The 23876-nt window shown below is 47.2% G+C and overlaps 2 protein-coding genes across 3 annotated transcripts in view; both read right to left on the minus strand.

Annotated features, from left to right (window-relative positions):
* TBC1D9 (TBC1 domain family member 9) overlaps nt 1-3505 on the minus strand; it is an 84974-nt gene extending 81469 nt beyond the window's left edge. The window contains exon 1 of one of the 2 annotated variants that reach the window (XM_084625364.1): nt 2254-3505. In XM_084625364.1, the coding sequence (XP_084481490.1) occupies nt 2254-2380 (127 nt within the window). In that variant the 5' untranslated portion in view covers nt 2381-3505. The remainder of the gene's footprint in view (nt 1-2253) is intronic. The other variant, XM_084625365.1, reaches the window with a different exon arrangement.
* A 16506-nt stretch (nt 3506-20011) lies between these two features.
* Nucleotides 20012-22048, minus strand: LOC311519979 (uncharacterized protein). Its single transcript, XM_084627128.1, has 2 exons — nt 21040-22048; nt 20012-20463 (listed from the first exon to the last, which is right to left on the minus strand). Exons 1-2 carry the CDS (start codon nt 21620-21622, stop codon nt 20321-20323), a joined length of 726 nt encoding a protein of 241 aa, XP_084483254.1. The 5' UTR covers nt 21623-22048; the 3' UTR covers nt 20012-20320.
* Nucleotides 22049-23876: the final 1828 nt, after the last annotated feature.

Below are 23876 nucleotides of genomic sequence, written 5' to 3' on the forward strand. Positions count from 1 at the left end.
GTGCCACAAGTACTCCTCTTTTTTTTCTGAACTTCAGTTTCCCGTCCAATAATGTGGGTCTATCAGACACTGAGAGAAGAGGATGCAGTGGCCTGGTTTACTCCAAAAGAATGGAACAGTCCTACCCCTACTCAACGATGTAAGTATAGACTCAAAAGAATACATTTTCAGAAGTGGCCACTAAATCTCTACAGTTATATCATCACCCACATACACAATTGGATATGTATGTAGGCTGCATTTTTTTTTGTAGGCCAGTTGAGAATAAGGCCCCAAATGTTCACAATAACTGTTCCTCTGACTGGAAAGATACTACATTATTAGGATAATGGAAAGAATCATAAGAAGCAATCATGCAATCCAGGGGATTAGAATATGTGATGAATTCTTTGCCAAATTTACGAGTAGCAGACTACTGAGGGGAGAGAGTCATTTAAGATGGATTTGTCACTCGTGTCCATAATTTCCATGAAAGGAAATGCCAGCAGCCAATATGGAGTGATTGCCGATAATTTACCATGGCCAAGGAGAAGCAGTATTTCAGCCATTCTTTATGAAGCAAATAGGTAGGTTCAGGGATGCTGGAACAATTTATATAGTGGGGGTGTTGAGAGCCATTGAACCAGACTGTAAAACTCTGTAAACGATAGAAACCACTTCAAGCCAGGGAGTGGGGTAGCACCCCTCATTGCACCCCCAGCACCCTAGTTCCAGCACCTCTGAGTAGGTTCATCAACATACAATGCTGATGGCTGAAGAATGAACAAATATCCCTGAGCGTGTCACTATAATTGGAAAAATCACCCTGCAAAGGCACTTATTAGATTGTAAATTATTTTCAAGCAAGGACAACACACCAGGCCCAAAGAAAAATGAAATTCTCTAATAAAGCTACACAGAGCTTAGCTCCAAAAATGCAAGCACTCCACAATGTTTATTTTGACTAGTTTAGAGGAATTTCATTTCAGCATACACGGATTAAAAAACAAAAATCTTAAAAGAATAAGTTTCACTTATTCAGAGATTTGTATTGATTCAGGAAGAACGGCTGGTAATAAAACTGAGTTGAGTTCTACATTCCCAATTCATGTATTTTTTTAATCTAGAAAAATTCATAATTTTCAAGACCTTCTTTGTGTTATACACACACCCATAGGTAGGGAGGGCACTGTTGAATCAAAATATTAAAGGTGTACGTTACATAATATTTAAATAAAAATACTATCAGGGTGAGATGATCCCAGTAATGTAAAGCTTTCAATGCTGGTGGTAATAATTTATACTGGTCAAAATATACTAAATATTTAGAGAACTCATACAATCATAATATGAATGAAAAAAGTTACTCTTCTGAGAACACATACATCATCTAGGACATCCCAAAGGGACATACAGTAGAGATTCAAAAGCAAAACTGTTCCCTTACTGCCAGATATGTATACATGTTTATGGTTTTTTTCTAAAATCAATATGTACTAATAGAAAAGCAAGCTCATCAAAATACATCTGCAAATTGCACCTGAATGTATCAAGAGATCAAATACCACTACTTTATTTTCTAGATAATATTATGCAATTACAAATATCACAGAAATTGTAAAGTACCAGGGAAACCTTTACAGTATTTACAAATAAAGACAAATTATTTAATGCTACCCTAATACTACTGCACTCTGGTAACTGTCAAGTAGTAACCCTCCACTGGAATAATATTTTCCCTGGCAGAGAGATAAAAACTCTTGCGAATGTGGTGAAAAATAGTTACAGCTCCCTAATCACAAAACTTTATGATTACATTTTCCCCCAATACCATTATTTTAATTCACACAGTTCCCCTCACCTGAATTCACCCTCTCTCCCTTGACACCTCTACTGTCTTATTGTTACTGATGTGGGAAATGATACTCCTCTGACAAATCATTCAAAAAACAATGACTGAACAGCTGCAGCACTGGATATATGACTCCTGTGATTAAATAAGCGATGATAAAGCCAAAAAGAAGAGAGGCAGGCGGGGATCTGGTGTCAAGAGTCAAAAGCACTGTCTGAGAGAAAAGACGATTTTCCCGGTTACCTGTGTCGGGAACATGCACTGCCTAGATGGGGCATCACTCCTGTTCTAAATACAGTCATTTCACCAAGTGCTAGATGCTGAGCTCAAACAAAATTAAGACTGGGCCAAATCACCTAAAGGCAAAGTAGGCTTGAAATGCACAGCATGGCTACACAGAGAGGCGCCCTCTTCTCCCTTACCAGCCAGTCCTCCGCCGCCTCCATCTCCTCCATGCCCCTTCCTCCTCTGCAGGATGAAGTAAGGGTTGGCCCTCTCCGTGACCCACAGGGCGTTTGCCAGCAGCACCTCCCCGGGGTTCACCCACATGTTCCCGGCAGAGACAAAAGGCAGCTTGATGGGGCTGGTTTTGAAGGTTTAACTCATTCACGGAGCCGTGGCGCCAGGAGGATGCTGGCGAGACGCAGGTCACATTCAACGCGCCGTCCGACCCAGCTGAGAGATAACAAAGCCCCAGGCAGAGCGAGCGAGCGAGCGAGCCAGCCAGGGGATGGAAAGGAAGCAGCGGCCCCCCTGTGACCGCCCCACCGCCGACTCACTCACCCGACCGAGCCCGGCCGGCCGCTCCCGATCGGCGCGCTTACACTGCTAAAGCAAAGGCGGCAGCAGCAGCGAGAGGCGGCGGCGGCGGGATCAGCAACGCAGCGAGGAGAACAGCGGTGACATCAGCACCAGCCGCCGCGGAGCCCAGCCGCGCTGCCTCCCCTCGCCCAGCCGCGCTGCCTCCCCTCGCCCAGCCCTGCCTGCGCCATGCACCAAGCACCCTCGCGGGCAGCAGCGCCACAGGAAGGCTCTGATTGCAGAAGTGGCGGGCGTCCCTCCCCACCCGCAATACAAGCACAGGCTCAGAGGCGACTCTGCTCGCCACGTACAAGCTGGGCACAGCACCGCAGCTGCTACTCTAATCCCCCGGGGCACACCCCTCTCCAAACATACACGGGGCCCGCCAGCTAATAAGCCTGGACTGGCGTGACGAGCTGCACAAGAATCCCAAGAGAGAGACGCTCAGACGTCGGGCGGCGGCGACAGCCCTCAGCACGTTCAGCTCGCTGGGAGGAGCACTCGGAGCTACGCGGGTGCCTTAGGGGACACGCAGCGCCCTCTCCATCCCACACAGCTCATGCATTAGCTTCGCGGCCACCAACGAGCGGCGTATTCGCTGCTGCACAAGTAGGCAGGTGACGGGGCGAGCGCCCCACCCGAGCAGCGCAGCGCAGCTTCCCCCCCAATCCCAGGCACGCACCCAGAGGTGCCCTGGGCAGAGCTCTGCAGAACAGCCCTGCCGGCCTTAAAGGCTGCACTAATGCTTCGGAGCAGGCGCCAGGCACGGACGCGCGCGCCGAGCTACTCCCGGTGTTAAATGCACCAGAAAGGCCTCCGAGGCGCGCGCGCTGCGGGCTTGCAGCCCCTACCGGCCCGGCTGCGGGAAGGACGCGCACGGCCCCGCCCACTGCACCTGCGCGCGCGCCCCCTCTCTGCCCTGGCGCAGCGGCGTCTCTGGCCCCGGGAGGTGCATCTAGGTTCTCAGTGGGCGGAGCGGACGTAGCAGCGACCAGCCTAAAAGTCTATTATGGGCGTTTCTTGCTTCCTGCAATCCCAAGTGACAGTCACGCGCCGCACCTGTCATCGCGCCTAGCAGCCGGGGAGGCTCCCCTCGCTCCATCCCGCTCCTGCTGGCGGGCAAAAGCCCCGCCCAAATGGACCTCACGTTCCTATCATAGAATCATAGAATCTCAGGGTTGGAAGGGACCTCAGGAGGTCATCTAGTCCAACCCGCTGCTCAAAGCAGGACCAATCCCCAATTTTTTGCCCCAGATCCTTAAATGGCCCCCTCAAGGATTGAACTCACAACCCTAGGTTTAGCAGGCCAATGCTCAAACCACTGAGCTATCCCACCCTTGCTCCACCTTCCCCTGTGCTGAGTGTGGCACTGGCTCCACAACACCCAGGGAACTCAACACAACCGTGCCTACAGCAGCCACCACTGGTTGTATGGCAGATTGAAGGCACTTGATCTGTGTTTTGCATTGGAGCCAGGACCCCATGTAGCACTGATCTGTTTGTGTTAGGCTACAAGGTTGTGGGGATGAAGACTTTAGGTTTTCCTTCAGCTGCTGCAAAGAGAAATTGAAAAAACTGAGATTTTCCCTCTTGGTGAAGACTCAAGCTTTCCCCTTTCTGCCACTTGTGTGTGTGTGTGGGGGGGGGGGAGGAGGGTGAGGAGGGGTATGAGAAATGACATGAAATAAAGTTTTTGCATTACAGATGAGTAAAATAAAAGGATAAACTAGCTCTATTGGCTACAATATTCAACTGCCCAAAGGGACCATTGTGTTCATCTAAACTGACCCCCCCCATATGATAGAATTACTGGCCTGGTGGATGGGGGGAAGCAATAGATGTGATATAGCTTGTTTTTAAATAAGGCTTTTGACACAGTGACACATAGGAAAATCTATATAAAGATAGTTAAGCTCTAGAATAAGCTTCCCAGAGAGGTTATGGAATCACCATTATTCAACGTTTTCAAGGACAGGTTGAAAAAACACCTGTCACGGATGATCTAGGTTTACTTGATCCTGCCTCAGCACCGGGGGCTAGATTTGATGTCTCAAGGTCCTTTATAGCCCTACATTTCTATGATTATATAACACACACCATAAAGCGCCCTCCTCCCCCACTTCCTAGACCATATCTTTAAGAAAAACAGCCAGTTAAAAGTGGTCAGTGATGGAGAATCCAGCATGACCTTTGGTGCCAATGGATAATTACTCTCAATTAAAAACTTAGACAAATTCAGACTGGAATTAAGGTGTATCTTGGTTTTAGATCAAGAAAATTATCTATCCTCAAATTTAAATGAACCTCATCAATGAGGGGGTTTAAACTGTCTTCCTACTTCAATCTCTCTTGATATTCCCATTCTCTCTATTGTGCTCTATTGTAGCCAATGCCATTTTCATGGCTGTCAGCTGCACTAGTCATAACGCATTGCAGAGATTTTGGATACACTTTTGAGGGACTGAGAAGTCCCTACATGCTTGACCTTAAAGCCAATAGAATACCTCCCAAATATTAGGCTATGTATACTTACAGCACACTATAAATAATTATACTATCCAGTCTTCCAGGCTGTAAAGTTTCATTCTTGGTATTTACACAGAGACACTTAACTCCTAGCCTCATTTATTGATAAAAAATATTATTGGGAAAATGAAATTAAAGCTAAAACCCCCCAGTAAAACAGTTCTGTGCAAACCTTCACTTTGCTTCTTACTCACTGGTCAATAATACCAGGGTGAAATGTGTGTAGCAACATTATATGTAAAGTTACGCTACCATCCTACATGGGGAATTCATATGTTCAAACCCACATAGCCCCAAGTAGGCAGGAGTGGTTAAGCAGGTCTATCTTAAACAAAAGAATGTGTGGTTAGCACCAGTTTACATATAAGTAGTAAACAAGATCCTTGAGAGAGCAAGAGGGAGCCAAGGCAAATCTGCATTTCACTATACACAGGGGATAAGAAAGAACACGGAGGCATCTTCACCCCCAGACTCCACATCGCCACTTTTACTGTTTGAATGAACTTTGCTATGAGAGGCAATCCTCAGAAGAATTCACTTCAAATGGGAACTGGACTATAAAGGTGAGGAGCACAAAGAGCCCCAGTATTCTCCCTATTGCTATAGCTCACATTCCTGGGTGCAATCCAGACTAATGTGTCATTACTTGCCCTGCAACCTTGAGTGCCTCACAATGCTTTGTTAGGTTTCAGAGTAACAGCCGTGTTAGTCTGTATTCGCAAAAAGAAAAGGAGTACTTGTGGCACCTTAGAGACTAACCAATTTATTTGAGCATAAGCTTTTGTGAGCTACAGCTCACTTCATCGGATGAATACTGTGGAAAGTATAGAAGATCTTTTTATACACACAAAGCATGAAAAAATGGGTGTTTACCACTACAAAAGGTTTTCTCTCCCCCCACCTCACTCTCCTGCTGGTAATAGCTTATCTAAAGTAATCACTCTCCTTACAATGTGTATGATAATCAAGGTGGGCCATTTCCAGCACAAATCCAGGGATTAACAAGAACGTCTGGGGGGGGGGGGAGGTAGGTTACCTTGCATAATGACTTAGCCACTCCCAGTCTCTATTCAAGCCTAAGTTAATTGTATCCAATTTGCAAATGAATTCCAACTCAACAGTCTCTCGCTGGAGTCTGGTCTTGAAGTTTTTTGTTGTAATATCGCAACTTTCATGTCTGTAATCACGTGACCAGAGAGATTGAAGTGTTCTCCGACTGGTTTATGAATGTTATAATTCTTGACATCTGATTTGTGTCCATTTATTCTTTTACGTAGAGACTGTCCAGTTTGACCAATGTACATGGCAGAGGGGCATTGCTGGCACATGATGGCATATATCACATTGGTGGATGTGCTGGTGAACGAGCCTCTGATCATGTGGCTGATGTTATTAGGCACCTGTGATGGTGTCTCCTGAATAGATATGTGGGCACAGTTGGCAACGGGCTTTGTTGCAAGGATAGGTTCCTGGGTTAGTGGTTCTGTTGTGTGGTATGTGGTTGCTGGTGAGTATTTGCTTCAGGTTGGCGGGCTGTCTGTAGGTAAGGACTGGCCTGTCTCCCAAGATTTGTGAGAGTGTTGGGTCATCCTTCAGGATAGGTTGTAGATCCTTAATAATGCGTTGGAGGGGTTTTAGTTGGGGGCTGAAGGTGACGGCTAGTGGCGTTGTTATTTTCTTTGTTAGGCCTGTCCTGTAGAAGGTGACTTCTGGGAACTCTTCTGGCTCTATCAATCTGTTTCTTCACTTCCGCAGGTGGGTATTGTAGTTGTAAGAATGCTTGATAGAGCTCTTGTAGGTGTTTGTCTCTGTCTGAGGGGTTGGAGCAAATGCGGTTGTATCGCAGAGCTTGGCTGTAGACGATGGATCGTGTGGTGTGGTCAGGGTGAAAGCTGGAGGCAGGTAGGTAGGAATAGCGGTCAGTAGGTTTCTGGTATAGGGGGGTGTTTATGTGACCATCGTTTATTAGCACCGTAGTGTCCAGGAAGTGATCTCTTGTGTGGACTGGACCAGGCTGAGGTTGATGGTGGGATGGAAATTGTTGAAATCATGGTGGAATTCCTCAAGGGCTTCTTTTCCATGGGTCCAGATGATGAAGATGTCATCAATATAGCACAAGTAGAGTAGGGGCGTTAGGGGACGAGAGCTGAGGAAGCATTGTTCTAAGTCAGCCATAAAAATGTTGGCATACTGTGGGGCCATGCGGGTACCCATAGCAGTGCCGCTGATCTGAAGGTATACATTGTCCCCAAATGTAAAATAGTTATGGGTAAGGACAAAGTCACAAAGTTCAGCCACCAGGTTAGCCGTGACATTATCGGGGATAGTGTTCTTGACGACTTGTAGTCCATCTTTGTATGGAATGTTGGTGTAGAGGGCTTCTACATCCATAGTGGCCAGGATGGTGTTATCAGGAAGATCACCGGTGGATTGTAGTTTTCTCAGGAAGTCACTGGTGTCTCGAAGGTAGCTGGGAGTGCTGGTAGCGTAGGGCCTGAGGAGGGAGTCTACATAGCCAGACAATCCTGCTGTCAGGGTGCCAATGCCTGAGATGATGGGGCGCCCAGGATTTCCAGGTTTATGGATCTTGGGTAGTAGATAGAATATCCCAGGTCAGGGTTCCAGGGGTGTGTCTGTGCGGATTTGATCTTGTGCTTTTTCAGGGAGTTTCTTGAGCAAATGCTGTAGTTTCTTTTGGTTACTCTCAGTGGGATCAGAGGATAATGGCTTGTAGAAAGTGGTGTTGGAGAGCTGCCGAGCAGCCTCTTGTTCATATTCTGACCTATTCATGATGACAACAGCACCTCCTTTGTCAGCCTTTTTGATTCTGATGTCAGAGTTGTTTCTGAGGCTGTGGATGGCATTGTGTTCTGCACGGCTGAGGTTGTGGGGCAAGTGATGCTGCTTTTCCACAATTTCAGCCCGTGCATGTCGGCGAAAGCATTCTATGTAGAAGTCCAGTCTGCTGTCTCGACCTTCAGGAGGAGTCCACCTAGAATCCTTCTTTTTATAGTGTTGGTAGGGAGGTCTCTGTGGATTAGTATGTTGTTCAGAGGTGTGTTGGAAATATTCCTTGAGTAGGAGACATCGAAAATAGGATTCTAGGTCACCACAGAACTGTATCATGTTCGTGGGGGTGGAGGGGCAGAAGGAGAGGCCCCGAGATAGGACAGCTGCTTCTGCTGGGCTAAGAGTATAGTTGGATAGGTTAACAATATTGCTGGGTGGGTTGAGGGAACCATTCCTGAGGCCCCTTGTGGCATGTAGTAGTTTAGAAAGTTTAGTGTCCTTTTTCTTTTGTAGAGAAGCAAAGTGTGTGTTGTAAATGGCTTGTCTAGTTTTAGTAAAGTCCAGCCACGAGGAAGTTTGTGTGGAAGGTTGGTTTTTTATGAGAGTATCCATTTTTGAGAGCTCATTCTTTATCTTTCCCTGTTTGCTGTAGAGGATGTTGATCAGGTGGTTCCGCAGTTTCTTTGAGAGCGTGTGGCACAAATCCATTACAATCTACATACCACACAGACTATGCTGACCCTCGCCCCCTTCCCCCCAGACGTTCTTGTTAAACCCTGGATTTGTGCTGGAAATGGCCCACCTTGATTATCATACACATTGTAAGGAGAGTGATCACTTTAGATAAGCTATTACCAGCAGGAGAGTGGGTTTGTGTGTGTGGGGAGGGGGGGGAGAAAACCTGGATTTGTGTTGGAAATGGCCCAACTTGATCATCATACACATTGTAAGGAGAGTGATCACTTTAGACAAGCTATTACCAGCATGAGAGTGGGGTGGGAGAGAAAACCTTTTGTAGTGGTAAACACCCATTTTTTCATGCTTTGTGTGTATAAAAAGGTCTTCTATACTTTCCACAGTATGCATCCGATGAAGTGAGCTGTAGCTGACGAAAGCTTATGCTCAAATAAATTTGTTAGTCTCTAAGGTGCCACAAGTACTCCTTTTCTTTTTGCGAATACAGACTAACATGGATGCTACTCTGAAACCTCTACAAGTGTAGACATTCTTATTCAGAATTAAAGCAGCCTTAATTTGGTTTAATTTAATTTAATTTAATTCACTTCCAAAGTGAAATAAACTAGACCAAATTAAGACCACTTGAATTCTGAATGAGCGTATCTATACTGGGGTTTAATGTGGTTTAACTATAGGGCTTGGCGACACTTGCAAGTTAGAGTGCATTGAAGCGGCCCCGGGCGCCTAATTCATGACGCATTCACACTGGCAAGGAACGTGGAGTGCCTGGATTCCGCAACTGGAGTGCTCCTGGTAATTCACCTTGACGAGAGGCATAACGCTTGCTGTGCCCTGGCTGGAGCGCCGCAGCACCAGTGTGGACGCCCTGGTCTGTTAACGCGCTCTCATCGGCCTCCAGAAGTGTCCCACAATTCCAGTTCCAGTCACTCTGGTCATCAGTTTGACCTCTACTGCCCTGCCCTCAGGTGACCAACCATCAGACCCGCCCTTTAAATTCTCTTGGAATTTTGAAAATCTCCTTCCTGTTTGCTTAGCCAGGCATGGAGTGCTTTCAGCAATTCTTTCCAGGTGACCATGCCTCCATGTGCCAGGAGATCCCCAGTATGGAGCAATGGCAAGGTGCTGGACCTCATCAGTGTTTGGGGGGAGGAAGCTGTCCAATCCCAGCTGCGCTCCAGCCATAGGAATTACGATACCTTCGGGCAGATATCAAAGGACATGATGGAAAGAGGCCATGACAGAAAGGGGCCATGACTGGGATGCACAGCAGTGCAGGGTTAAAGTGAAGGAGCTGCGGAATGCCTACCACAAAGCCTGCAAGGCAAACCGCCACTCCGGTGCTGCCCCCGCGACCTGCCGTTTCTACAAAGAGCTGGACACAATACTGGGGGCGACCCAACCTCCACTCCGAGGACCACCATGGACACTTCAGAGCCCTGTTCAACAAGGCAGGAGGAGGAAAACAGGAGCGAGGGTGCTGAGGAGGAGGGAGACACCCCGGCATCCCTAGATGCACGCAGCCAGTAGCTGTTCTCAAGCCAGAAGAAAGGTCGCCAGTCACAGCAGCCAATGCTTGGGGAAGGACAAACACCAGAGAAGGTGCCTGGAAAGCGGCTTTTATTTTGGGAAGGAAGTTGTTCGGTGCAGGCTCTTGGGGCGAGGAGGGTTAGGGCTGTATGCATGCATGCCTAAATGCAGAATAGGATGTTGATGTGCTCTCTCATATCACGGTAATCGGCCTCAGTAATCTCTTCAAAGGTCTCATGCAGAAGGTGGGCAATGCACTTATGCAGGTTCCTTGGGAGAGCTACTGTACTCCTTGTCCCAGTGAGGCTAACATGTCCATGCCACTGTGCCGTGAGGGGCGGTGGGACCATTGCTGCATACATGCAGGCTGCATATGGGCCAGGGCAGAAGCCACATTGCAGTAAAAGACTCTCCCTGGCTTCCCAGGACATCCTCAGCAGCGAGATATCTTCCAGGATGAACTCCTGTGAAAAATGTGGGGACAGTGTTCAGTGTAGGGGCCCGCTGCACCTGTAGCTCTCCCCAAGGCACAGAAACCCAGAGGACAGTATAGCCATGAAACAAATCAGTCCCCCTTGCCCCTGTGCTTACTCACCATTTTGGGACTCCTGTGGGTTATGTGTACTCACTTTGGGACAGGCAAATTAAGCTATTGTGTAGACTGTGCTTGTCTCTAAGTATGGGTGAATCATTGCTCTGTCTGGTATGAACAATGCTGCCTCTGTTAAGTGTTGCATTTTGCCTTTACAGATGCAACCTTGAGATCCCAGCCATTTGTGTTACCACCAGACGAAAGACTCCGAAGAATTAGGAAGAGGCCATGTAGAAGGAAAGAAGACATGCTGCATGAAGTAATGCAGCAGTCCCTTAATGAAAGTCAAAAAGCACAGGAGTGGCAGAGTGAAAGGAGGATCTGCCAGCAGAATGTGGATCGCTGGCACCAAAGCACGGAGAGGCTGCTAAGCATTATGGAGCTCCAAGAGGACTCAACACAGGTGCTCATAGCCATGCAGGCAGAACACTACTGCAGGAGGGTTGGGGGGGCCGCAGGTGCAGCCCTTGTCCCAAAACTCTTTTCCTTGTGCCCCCATGTCACCTCCAACCCACTTTCCCCAACATCTGGATTCTTATCGCCACCAGCTGCCTCAAACACCTGTAGCTTCACCACCCAGCCCTGAAAACTACGACCCTTACCCACTGCACTCACCCCCATCACCAGGCATTTAGCCAGCTTGAAGTGCAGCACTCATTGCACAGTACTCCAGACGGAAAGGCTGAGTATGATAACAGGACATGCTCAAATCTGTGATTGAACCGTTCCCCACCTCATCCCCTTGTCCTTTGTGTTTCCCAAACAGTTGTGTTTCTTTTCAATAAATGCATTTTCTTTTCATTAAATGGATTTTTTGCTTTGAAAACATTCTTTATTATTGCATAACGTAAAAGATACCTTAGCTCAGGAAAGAAACAGGCACTGCAAGTCAGCGTATCATACATAGCAAACACAGATTCCTACTAACTTTGGAATGACTGCACTTCACTCCCGTGCAGGGCACCAGGCTTTACTGGTGGCTTTCAGCCCCAAATTGCTCCCTCAAGGCATCCCTAATCCTTGCAGTCCCATGCTGGGCCCCTTTAATAGCCCTGCTCTCTGGCTGTTCAAATTCAGAGGTTCAACACCTGGAGGCTGAGTTCCATGCCTGTGTGAATCTTTCACCCTTCACTTCACAAATGTTATGGAGGGTACAGCACGCGGCTATAACCACGGGGATGCGGTTATCGGCCAGGTCCAGCTTCCCGTACTGAGAGTGCCAGCAGCCCTTTCAACGGCTAAAAGCACACTCCACAGTCATTCTGCACTGGCTCAGCCTGTTGTTGAATTGCTCCTTGCTGCTGTCAAGGCTCCCTGTGTAGGCATTCATAAGCCATGGCATTAAAGGGTAAGTGGGGTCTCCAAAGATCACAATGGGTATTTCGACTTCCCCTACAGCAGTGATTCCCAAACTTGTTCCGCCACTTGTGCAGGGAAAGCCTCTGGCGGGCCAGGCTGGTTTGTTTACCTGCCGCGTCTGCAGGTTCGGCCGATCGCGGCTCCCAGTGGCTGCGGTTCGCTGCTCCAGGCCAATGGGAGCTGCTGGAAGTGACGCGGGCTGAGGGACGTACTGGCCGCTGAAGACAGCGCCACCACCACCAGTGCAGAAGTAAGGATGGCACAATGTGGTATTGCTACCCTTAATTCCGTGCCGCTGCTTGCGGAACTGGGCCCTTGGCCAGCAGCTGTCATTTTCCAGCCATCCAGCACTGAAGGCAGCACAAAAGTAAGGGTGGCAATACCGTGACACAACCCCCCCCCCATAACTTTGCAACCCCTCTGTGACTCCCTTTTGGGTTGGGTACCCCCGTTTGAGAAACACTAGTCTCCACCGTGAAGTTTGTATAGTACAGGGTAAAAGATAAAAGCACACAAGACCAGATTTCATGGGGGAGACCCCCTTTCATGGTCCATGATGCATTTTTCACGGTCGTGAATTTGGTAGGGCCCCACTTATGAATCACTGGAACTATTTAGCAAGGGTCATGGTGGATTCACCATCATTGGCAATTTTTAAATCAAGATTGGATGTTTTACAACATTCTAGTTCAAAAAGAATTATTTTGGGGAAGTTCTATGGCCTCTGATATATAGGAAATCGGATGCGACAATCACAGAGGTCTTTTCTAGCCTTGGAATCTATGAAATCAGATCAATTAATTGGTTTGTACTCATTTCCAAATGAGCCCCATAAATAAGTTATCAATGTTTGACTGAAGAATGTTGTGATATCTTTTATGAACATTCATTTTTGTACAGGCCTAAAAGCCCATACACCACACGAACTAAAAATGAAGAGAGTGAGTTGGTGTTTCTGATTTCTTCCCCTTCCAGACATGACCATCAACCTCACCTTAAGCCTCCTAGTAGTTTGGGACACTTGTTTTTCCCTTACCTCTGATTCTCAGCTGTCCCCAAGCTACCAGGAAGAGTGGTTGATATTGATATTCGCTTAATTCAGTAACAAAAACAAATTAAACTAAACTGATATCAGCCATTCTTAAACCCAGCGTAAGAGTGCCCACACAAGGGGGTTGGGCCAATTTAACTAAATCAGTGTGGAACCGAATTTAGTTAAATCATGGCAATTTCTGGGTGTAGATCAAGCCTGAAAGTCACAGAGGGAGCACATTACCAACATCCCAGTTTACATTATGATAGATGTAGCTTTGCAACAGATAAATATAGAAATTGCATGTTTGTAAATGAAAGGCTGGAATTGGCAGAATATTCCAGAATGCACCAAAAATATCATGGAATCTGACTACCATTATTTTTGTGCCCATAGTTTTCTCTTGCTCTCGCTGTTGATATAGAATTCTATTGCTCTGGGTAGTTCAGAGGGACACCTGATGATCTGCCTCATGTAAATTATCTCAGCAACAACCTGACACCAGCAGCTCCTGATGGCCCCAGCTCCCTCCTTAATGAGAGCAACAACCTCTGTACTTGTGGGGCTGTGCAGGGAGAAGGTGATGCAATGATGTCACAGGGAGCTCCACTTTATAAGGCTCTGGTAGAAATCTTAGATGGCCTCCCGAGAGGACTTCAGAGTGATTTCTCAGTTCATTATAACCATCTTCCCCCTCGCTCCCCTCAGCCTAGCTGCACCTCTACTCTACACATTAAGAACTATTCGCCATATCCAAAAAGTTTCAGATTGATTGGTAGCTCCCCCCCCCATCTTTCTCTAGAGAAGTATAATTACAATTTTGTTCCCCAAATAAGAAGTGTTTGATTTTCCCATCCCTGCTGACCTCAAAAATAGGTAAGTGGAATTTCTTGACATTTCCTTTCACCTGAAAAAAGCCTTCTGTGAGTTGAGACCACTTATAAGTTTCAGCTCAGAAGGAAATGTTTTGGGAACATTATAAACATCTGAAAACGTGGAGTTACCATGCCAACTGGTTTTCAACCTGATCTATACTACAGTTTTCACTAGCTCTATAATTATACTATGAAACATGACTGATTTACTTGGAAACTCAGGCTGGACTCAACAACAACATTTCTAGAATTTGTTGAGTTACTGAAAATAATTCTCCCAGCTAGATGCTTCTCTCTACTCACTTATCCTTGTGCAGCAGAACAAACATAGGTGGCAATTGTGAAAGGGGAACAGTAAAGTTGTGTGGCAACCAGAATCCCCCCTCTGAAAAATTTTAAGATTTCATTATCTGTTTTTGTTCCTAATCAGGATGAAAACAAAACAATTTTTTAAAAACATTTTTCCACTAACTGGAATTTTTGTTTTGGCTCAAATCAGCATGTTTTGTTTAAATTTTGACTTTTTAAAATAAATACAATTTTAAAAAATTCAAAATGAAGACATTTCAAGACAAAAAATTGGAATATCCCCTTCTCAAAATGTTGAAGCAGATCATCATCAAAACATCATTAAAAGGCTTTGTTCCGTTTTTGAAACAAAAAACAAAAAATCAACATGTTCCCACAGAAGTTCTGCTGGAAAATTTTTCAGCCACTCTAGGGAACAGGATTTCTCTGACATTTGCCTCAAAGCCCTTCTAGAGACATCTCTTTTTATCATCACAATCCAGGAGAGAGTATAGTAAGGGCAGAATCAGTGAGGAACTAGTCTGAGCGGAGTGCTTGCTTCCTAACTGGGTGGATTCTGAACAGGAAATCTGTGTTGGAGTTGATTCTTCTGGAAGCATCCTGGGGGATTTAATAGGGTTTATGTTTTACAGAGACAACAGGCCCTTTTTCCATAATGTTAATATACAAGTATTCTTTATTGTTATCATGCTAGGAATTATGGTCAACCTTTCTAACTTGAGCACCTAAAGTGAAATACCTAAATTTACATGTAGGCCCCAAAGAGACTGATTTTCAGAGACGCTGAACGCCCACAGCTGCAATTGTCTTCAACTGGAGCCATGGGTCCTCAGAACCTCTGGAAATCAAGCCATTTATGTTGGACCCTAGATATGGGTTTAGATGCTTAATTTTAGGCACACAATTTCCAATTTGGGAACAGTTGTTTGAAGAATTATGGACCAAATCCTCAGCTGGTGTAAGTCTGTGTAGGTCCAATGGAGGGAGGTAGGGGAAGAGAGAAAGAGAGAAACATTTAACAATTAGAATAAATATTAATTAAAAATAGATGTAGCATTTGTTTCTAAAGAATATACTTAACAGCAGTCAGTATAAAAAGAGGAACAATTCACAGTTTAGATTTGAAGGGAAGTTGGCAAGAAATGTACTGCATATGCTTTCACATGAAAGAAATGCTGCACAATACTAAGTTGTGACACAGTTTAGGGAAACTCATATCTTGCTGTTTTATTTATTTAAAAAATAATCAAGAATCTTTACATTCCTAGGAACCAATCATTTTGCAAACAGGAAGGTCAAAGGTCAGGGCTAAGCAGCAAAGAGATTTGAGAATCTGAGTCATAGTCATCCTTGATGTAAATCCATTGAAGCCAAGAGAGTTACAACTGGGGTACATTTAACCCTGTGATTTTAAAGAAAGTCCTGTTTGAAAGGCTAACAATAAATTGTTTGCTCAATGTCCAAGTCTTGACCCTGAGTAGGGGGTTGTTCAGAGCTGCAGTCCCAGTAGCCTAACTCCTCCTTGTATCCTTTACAGTAAGGCACTAAGAGTGAACAGCTCCCATACTCACTGTAGTGCAGTGAGGACTCACCACTGCAGCGCCTCCTGCTGGTCATCTCAGGAATTAGCTCTCCAGCATACAGAGCACCTTCTACTAGCCAGTGTCTCGCCTGTCACTAGCCTCGTGTCCCTCCCAGACCCTGGTGCCCTTTTCCCTCAGGGTTCTGCAACCACAGTACCCCACCATGGTCTGGGTCTCCCCTTCCAGGGGAACCCCCAACCCTCTAAGCCCACCTTGCCACAGTGGCTACTGCCAGTCATCATCTAGCCCCTGTTCTCTGGGGCAGACTGCAGCATAATGGCCACTCATCACTGGCAAGTGGGTTGGACCAGCTACCTCTGCCTATTCCCAGGTTACTTCTTTAGTCCCAGTACCTGCCTTGGGCCTTAACCAAGGCCTCAGTCTGGGGAGCTCCAGCCTGGCCTTTCCCTAGCACTGGTCAGTCTCAGGTAGCCTGTGTTCCTTCAGGCAGTTAGGTCAAAACAGAGACTGACCCAGCTCCCCCCTGGGCCCTTAAAACAGGGCCAGGTGTGGCCTGATTGGGGCATGGCCCCAGCTGTGGCTGCTTCCCCAATCAACCCAGGCTTTTTTCTAGGAGCAGGGTAACTGCCCTGCTCCACTCACATACAAACTGTGATTGCCACTGGCCCTTGTGCAGAGAGGTGTATTTGCATGAACAAAGTTGCACCAATGCAAGAGGCAGCCACAATCTAATCCATACAATGTAGTCCAACACACACCAAACAGAAGTGGATTTACCTTTATATGAAAATATAGGAAGAAATTGAGGGCAAAGAACTAACAGAATGATGAATTTATAATTAGAAAGAAGAGTCTGTTCAATTTGATTTGGGATAAACAAAACCACTTTGAAATAAAAGATATACATTTGAAAGAGCCCTCAGAGCCTGCACTACTAGGGGGAGAACCCCACCAACTGCTGAAATCACTGAGAGCTGGGTTAAGTGGTGGGACCTCAAGATGTGGCATTGCTGTAGAAGGAGAAAGGCGAGTGGAAGCAGAGTGAACAAAGGGAAAGGGAGTCCTTTGATTGTCCTTTTGCCCTTTGAAGATTATTTTTAAGACCATTCCCAGTCCCTGGTGTCTGACGTTTCCCCACTCTCAGCCATGCTGCATGCAGAAGCTGGGAGAAGCACAATGGCTGAAGGATCCACTCTGGCAGTTGCCCGAGTAAATGCAGTGTCGCCTTGCAGTGGAGAGGCAAGCAGCTTGTGGTATCGATCAGACAGTTCGGGGAACAAAATAAAGTTGTTGTCTCTCTTTCTTTCCCTTTCACCACTGTTTGCTGGACACAGGGGCTGGATTTTCTGGAGATGCAAGGGGAGGGGTTGGGTGGTTCAGGGATATGGAGAGGGGTGACCATTAGCAGAAACATTTCTTTGGCATAGATTGCTGGTTCACCTCCACAGGACTGGAGGCACACCTCCCTTTTCCATTCTGGTAAGTTGAAAACCTGTGTGTTCTCTAGATGATGGCCAGCTTTTAAAGAAGACTCTTAATACACTGTAAACATTATATATTTTTATAAAACATCACTACAGGTGTCTTACCATTATTAGCCTCTGCTCCTTCCTCAACGGCTGCAAAAGTGGTCTGAGAATCAGGGATAGTGTAGTAGTCAGTCCTGAAATGCTAAAAAGTATCACTATTGTGGCCCTCTGCAGCACAGTCATGTTATGTAGGGGGATTTCTTAGCTTCTTTGTATGTCTACACTACGAAATTAGGTCGAATTTATAGAAGTCGTTTTTTTTTAAATCGGTTTTATATATTCGAGTGTGTGTGTCCCCACAGAAAATGCTCTAAGTGCATTAAGTGCATTAACTCGGCGGAGCGCTTCCACAGTACCGAGGCAAGCGTCGACTTCTGGAGCGTTGCACTGTGGGTAGCTATCCCACAGTTCCCGCAGTCTCCGCTGCCCATTGGAATTCTGGGTTGATATCCCAATGCCTGATGGGGCTAAAACATTGTCGCGGGTGGTTCTGGGTACATATCGTCAGGACCCCGTTCCCACCCTCCCTCCCCCCGTGAAAGCAAGGGCAGACAATCATTTCGCGCCTTTTTTGTCTGCTGCCAGCCAAAGATGTAAAGGATCGATGGAGTGGGTCAGAACAAGACATAGACCAGATTTGTTTTGGACTCATTTTCCTCCTCCCCTGTCTAGATCACACTGCAGTCAGTCACAGAGAAGGCGCAGCGAGGTTAATCTAGCCATGTATCAATCAGAGGCCAGGCTAACCTCCTTGTTCCAATAACAACGATAACTTTGGTGCACCATTTCTTATTGGAACCCTCCGTGCAGTCCTGCCTGAAATACTCCTTGATGTACAGACACACCCTTTGTTGATTTTAGCTCCCTGAAGCCAACCCTGTAAGCCGTGTCGTCAGTCGCCCCTCCCTCCGTCAGAGCAACGGCAGACAATCGTTCCGCGCCTTCTTTCTGTGCGGACGCCATACCAAGGCAAGCATGGAGGCCGCTGAGCTCATTTTGGCAATTAGGAGCACATCAACCACCACACGCATTATCCAGCAGTATATGCAGCACCAGAACATGGCAACGCGATACCGGGCGAGGAGGCGACGTCAGCGCGGTCCCGTGAGTGATCAGGACATGGACACAGATTTCTCTGAAAGCATGGGCCCTGCCAATGCATGCATCATGGTGCTAATGGGGCAGGTTCATGCTGTGGAACGCCGATTCTGGGCTCGGGAAACAAGCACAGACTGGTGGGACCGCATAGTGTTGCAGGTCTGGGACGATTCCCAGTGGCTGCGAAACTTTCGCATGCGTAAGGGCACTTTCATGGAACTTTGTGACTTGCTTTCCCCTGCCCTGAAGCGCATGAATACCAGGATGAGAGCAGCCCTCACAGTTGAGAAGCGAGTGGCGATAGCCCTGTGGAAGCTTGCAACGCCAGACAGCTACCGGTCAGTTGGGAATCAATTTGGAGTGGGGAAATCTACTGTGGGGGCTGCTGTGATGCAAGTAGCTCACGCAATCAAAGATCTGCTGATATCAAGGGTAGTGACCCTGGGAAATGTGCAGGTCAGAGTGGATGGCTTTGCTGCAATGGGATTCCCTAACTGTGGTGGGGCTATAGACGGAACCCATATCCCTATCTTGGCACCAGAGCACCAAGCCGGCGAGTCCATAAACCGCAAGGGGTACTTTTCGATAGTGCTGCAAGCTCTGGTGGATCACAAGGGACGTTTCACCAACATCAACGTGGGATGGCCGGGAAAGGTGCATGACGCTCGCATCTTCAGGAACTCTGGTCTGTTTCAAAAGCTGCAGGAAGGGACTTTCTTCCCAGACCAGAAAATAACTGTTGGGGATGTTGAAATGCCTATATGTATCCTTGGGGACCCAGCCTACCCCTTAATGCCATGGCTCATGAAGCCGTACACAGGCAGCCTGGACAGTAGTCAGGAGCTGTTCAACTACAGGCTGAGCAAGTGCAGAATGGTGGTAGAATGTGCATTTGGACGTTTAAAGGCGCGCTGGCGCAGTTTACTGACTCGCTTAGACCTCAGCGAAACCAATATTCCCACTGTTATTACTGCTTGCTGTGTGCTCCACAATATCTGTGAGAGTAAGGGGGAGACGTTTATGGCGGGGTGGGAGATTGAGGCAAATCGCCTGGCTGCTGGTTACGCGCAGCCAGACACCAGGGCGGTTAGAAGAGCTCAGGAGGGCGCGGTACGCATCAGAGAAGCTTTGAAAACCAGTTTCATGACTGGCCAGGCTACAGTGTGAAAGTTCTGTTTGTTTCTCCTTGATGAAACCCCCCGCCCCTTGGTTCACTCTACTTCCCTGTAAGCTAACCACCCTCCCCTCCTCCCTTTAATCACCGCTTGCAGAGGCAATAAAGTCATTGCTGCTTCACAGTCATGCATTCGTTATTCATTCATCACACAAATAAGGGGATGACTACCAAGGTATCCCAGGAGGGGTGGTGGAGGAGGGAAGGAAAATGCCACACAGCACTTTAAGCACAGCACTTTAAAAGTTTACAACTTTAAAATTTATTGAATGACAGCCTTCTTTTTTTTGGGCAATCCTCTGTTGTGGAGTGGCTGGTCGGCCGGAGGCCCCCCCACCGCGTTCTTGGGCGTCTGGGTGTGGAGGCTATGGAACTTGGGGAGGAGGGCGGTTGGTTACAGAGGGGCAGCAGTGGCAGTCTGTGCTCCAGCTGCCTTTGCTGCAGCTCAACCATACACTGGAGCATTCTGGTTTGGTCCTGCAGCAGCCTCAGCATTGAATCCTGCCTTCTCTTATCACGCTACCGCCACATTTGAGCTTCAGCCCTGTCTTCTGCCCGCCACTTACTCTCTTCAGCCCTCCACCTCTCCTCCTGGTCATTTTGTGCTTTCCTGCACTCTGACATTATTTGCCTTCACGCATTCGTCTGTGCTCTGTCAGTGTGGGAGGACAGCATGAGCTCGGAGAACATTTCATCTCGAGTGCGTTTTTTTTTCTTTCTAAGCTTCACTAGCCTCTGGGAAGGAGAAGATCCTGTGATCATTGAAACACATCCAGCTGGTGGAGAAAAAAAAAGGGACAGCGGTATTTAAAAAGACACATTTTATAAAACAGTCGCTACACTCTTTCAGGGTAAACCTTGCTGTTAACATTACATACATAGCACATGTGCTTTCGTTACAAGGTCGCATTTTGCCTCCTCCCACCGCGTGACTACCCCCTCAACCCTCCCCCCTCCCCGTGGCTAACAGCGGGGAACATTTCTGTTCAGCCTCAGGCAAACAGCACAGCAGGAATGTGTCCCTGAAGAAAAGCACCCTATTTCAACCAGGTGACCATGAATTATATCTCACTCTCCTGAGGATAACACAGAGAGAGAAAGAACGGATTTTGGTTGAATGCCAGCAAACATACACTGCAATGCTTTGTTCTACAGTGATTCCCGAGTATGTGTTACTGGCCTGGAGTGATAAAAGTGTCCTACCATGAAGGACGAAATAAGGCTGCCCTCCCCAGAAACCTTTTGCAAAGGCTTTAGGACTACATCTAGGAGAACCGCAAATGCCAGGGCAAAGTAATCCTTTCACATGCTTGCTTTTAAACCATGTATAGCATTTTAAAAGGTACACTCACCAGAGGTCCCTTCTCCGCCTGCTGGGTCCAGGAGGCAGCCTTGGGTGGGTTCGGGGGGTACTGGCTCCAGGTCTAGGGTGAGAAACAGTTCCTGGCTGTCGGGAAAACCGGTTTCTCCGCTTGCTTGCTGTGAGCTATCTACAACCTCCTCCTCCTCCTCATCTTCTTCGTCCCCAAAACCTGCTTCCGTATTGCCTCCATCTCCATTGAAGGAGTCAAACAACACGGCTGGGGTAGTGGTGGCTGAACCCCCTAAAATGGCATGCAGCTCATCATAGAAGCGGCATGTTTGGGGCTCTGACCCAGAGCGGCTGTTCGCCTCTCTGGTTTTCTGGTAGGCTTGCCTCAGCTCCTTCAGTTTCACGCGGCACTGCTTCGGGTCCCTGTTATGGCCTCTGTCCTTCATGCCCTGGGAGATTTTCACAAAGGTTTTGGCATTTCGAAAACTGGAACGGAGTTCTGATAGCACGGATTCCTCTCCCCAAACAGCGATCAGATCCCGTACCTCCCGTTCGGTCCATGCTGGAGCTCTTTTGCGATTCTGGGACTCCATCATGGTCACCTGTGCTGATGAGCTCTGCATGGTCACCTGCAGCTTGCCACGCTGGCCAAACAGGAAATGAGATTCAAAAGTTCGCGGTTCTTTTCCTGTCTACCTGGCCAGTGCATCTGAGTTGAGAGTGCTGTCCAGAGCGGTCAGAATGGAGCACTCTGGGATAGCTCCCGGAGGCCAATACCATCGAATTGTGTCCACAGTACCCCAAATTCGAGCTGGGAACGTCGATTTAAGCGCTAATCCACTTGTCAGGGGTGGAGTAAGGAAATCGATTTTAAGAGCCCTTTAAGTCGAAATAAAGGGCTTCACTGTGTGGACGGGTGCAGGTTTAAATCGATTTAACGCTGCTAAATTCGACCTAAAGTCCTAGTGTAGACCAGGGCTAAGAAAGGAAAAATACAACTCCCCTTGTCTTTGAAGTGGTAGGACCTTTGGCTGCCTAGGGGGAAACCATTCCAATGGGAAGGCAGGAGCAGCACCAAACAGAAACAGATGGAGGATGACTCTGGAGGTCCTGGCCATTGTTATGGATAGGAGAAACCAGGAGCAGTTTGAATCCCTCAGGGCTCAGAAGGATCGGGCTCCTCAGCAGGAGCATGCACTGCTGAATCAGTTCCTGAAGCAGGACATATGCCAGAGGGAATGGGACCATGTGGCCATTGCTCCTCTCGATCTGGCACCACCCCCTTTTCCTGCTACTTCTCCTCCAGCTGCCACCCTGGGTGCTGCTGAGGCAGAGGATCTAACCCCCAAGTGACTGGGAGGAACCTGCAGGATTCCTGGGACAACACCCTCTGTTAGGACTCAAAACCCCTTCAACGGGAACCCTCCTGAGCATGCAGGTGGGGAATGATGAGCCCCATGCAGTTTCTGAAGCCCAGCCTGTATTTGGCCCCCAAATGCTTCACTGGAGATGTCCCCGTTTGTCCCGTTGGGCAGCCCTCCGTCAGGGTGAGTGGGAGAGGAAGGGCAAGAAGATGGGCTCAGAGACATTGTTTGCACGTTGCTCAGGGAGGCCACTGTGTTTTCATTTGCAGTTCCTTTATAATAAATAAATTAATTAAATAAAAAAAATAAAAGAACCTTCACTTTAAGTTACATGTATCACTTTTAATAAATATTACATTTCCTTGACTTGTGTGTGACCCTTCCTGACTTCCAGGACATTTTTGTCTGGTGCGGCATAAGGCCCTATGATTCAGAGCACATGACTTTGATTTGTGTAACTCTCTGGTGCTGTAAGACTGCAAAGAATTCTCTGTCCCTCCCATGCCCATTTAACCCTGTCCTCCCAGGTTCATAAATATCCAGATTCCAAAGCATACACCCGAGGGATGGGGAAAGTGAAATGCGCGTAGAACGCACTGGTAGTTTTAACAGCCACAGAAGTCACAGAACAGAAAAAGGAGCTTATTTTTGGCTTGGTTCATGTACAGAACAAGGAAGCACAATTAAAGACATTCGACGTTGAACAGTGAGTGAGGTCATATCTACACACAGACCTTATAGCAGCACAGCTGTACCGCTGCAGCTGCACTGACGTAAGGTCTCCCGTGTAGCCGCTCTAGACCAACAGGCGAGAGCTCCCCTCATCGGCATAAATTAAACCACCCCCAACAAGCGGCTGTAGCTATGTCGGCGGGAGATGCTCTCCTGCCAACATAGTGCTGTCCTCACCAGTGCTTCTGCGAACGAAACTTATGTTGGTCAGGGGTGTGGTTTTTTCCACACCCCTGATCAATAAAAGTGTTAACCAACAAAAAGTGCTAGTCTTGAAATAGCCTTAAGGGCCCCCGTTCCCTACCCCCACCAAACTTTGGCCCTGGACATAGTCATGTACAATAGCTGATTAGTGCTGTTATCACCACTATCAGTGAACAGTGAAAAAAAATAATTTCTGAAGCCCCTCCCAAGCCCTTAAAGAGCTATTTTGAAGGTCATTTAAAGCATAGAGTGCTCCCTACAATGTAGTCTTGAAAACAGGTGTTAACACAAATGCAGCACACAATGATAGCAACAGAACTAGGCCGACAACCTTTATAGCACAAATGCAAGCCCTAAGGTGGTGGTGCCCTGTCACAATTGTCAATAACGAGTCAATAGTTATATAGTTACAAAAACATCAGCTACAGGGGAACAAAACCCTCACAAAAGTATGGTAGTGCATAAGTATGCGCCAATGTTCTCTCTTGTGCTTTTTCAGCAGCTGCATAGAATGTGATTGTATCCCTTGGCACAGGCAGAAATCACCCTTTACTTCCCCACTGTTGCAGGATGTGTG

Source organism: Lepidochelys olivacea (assembly GCF_965140295.1).
Source record: "Lepidochelys olivacea isolate rLepOli2 genome assembly, chromosome: 4".
NCBI lineage: Eukaryota > Metazoa > Chordata > Testudines > Cheloniidae > Lepidochelys > Lepidochelys olivacea.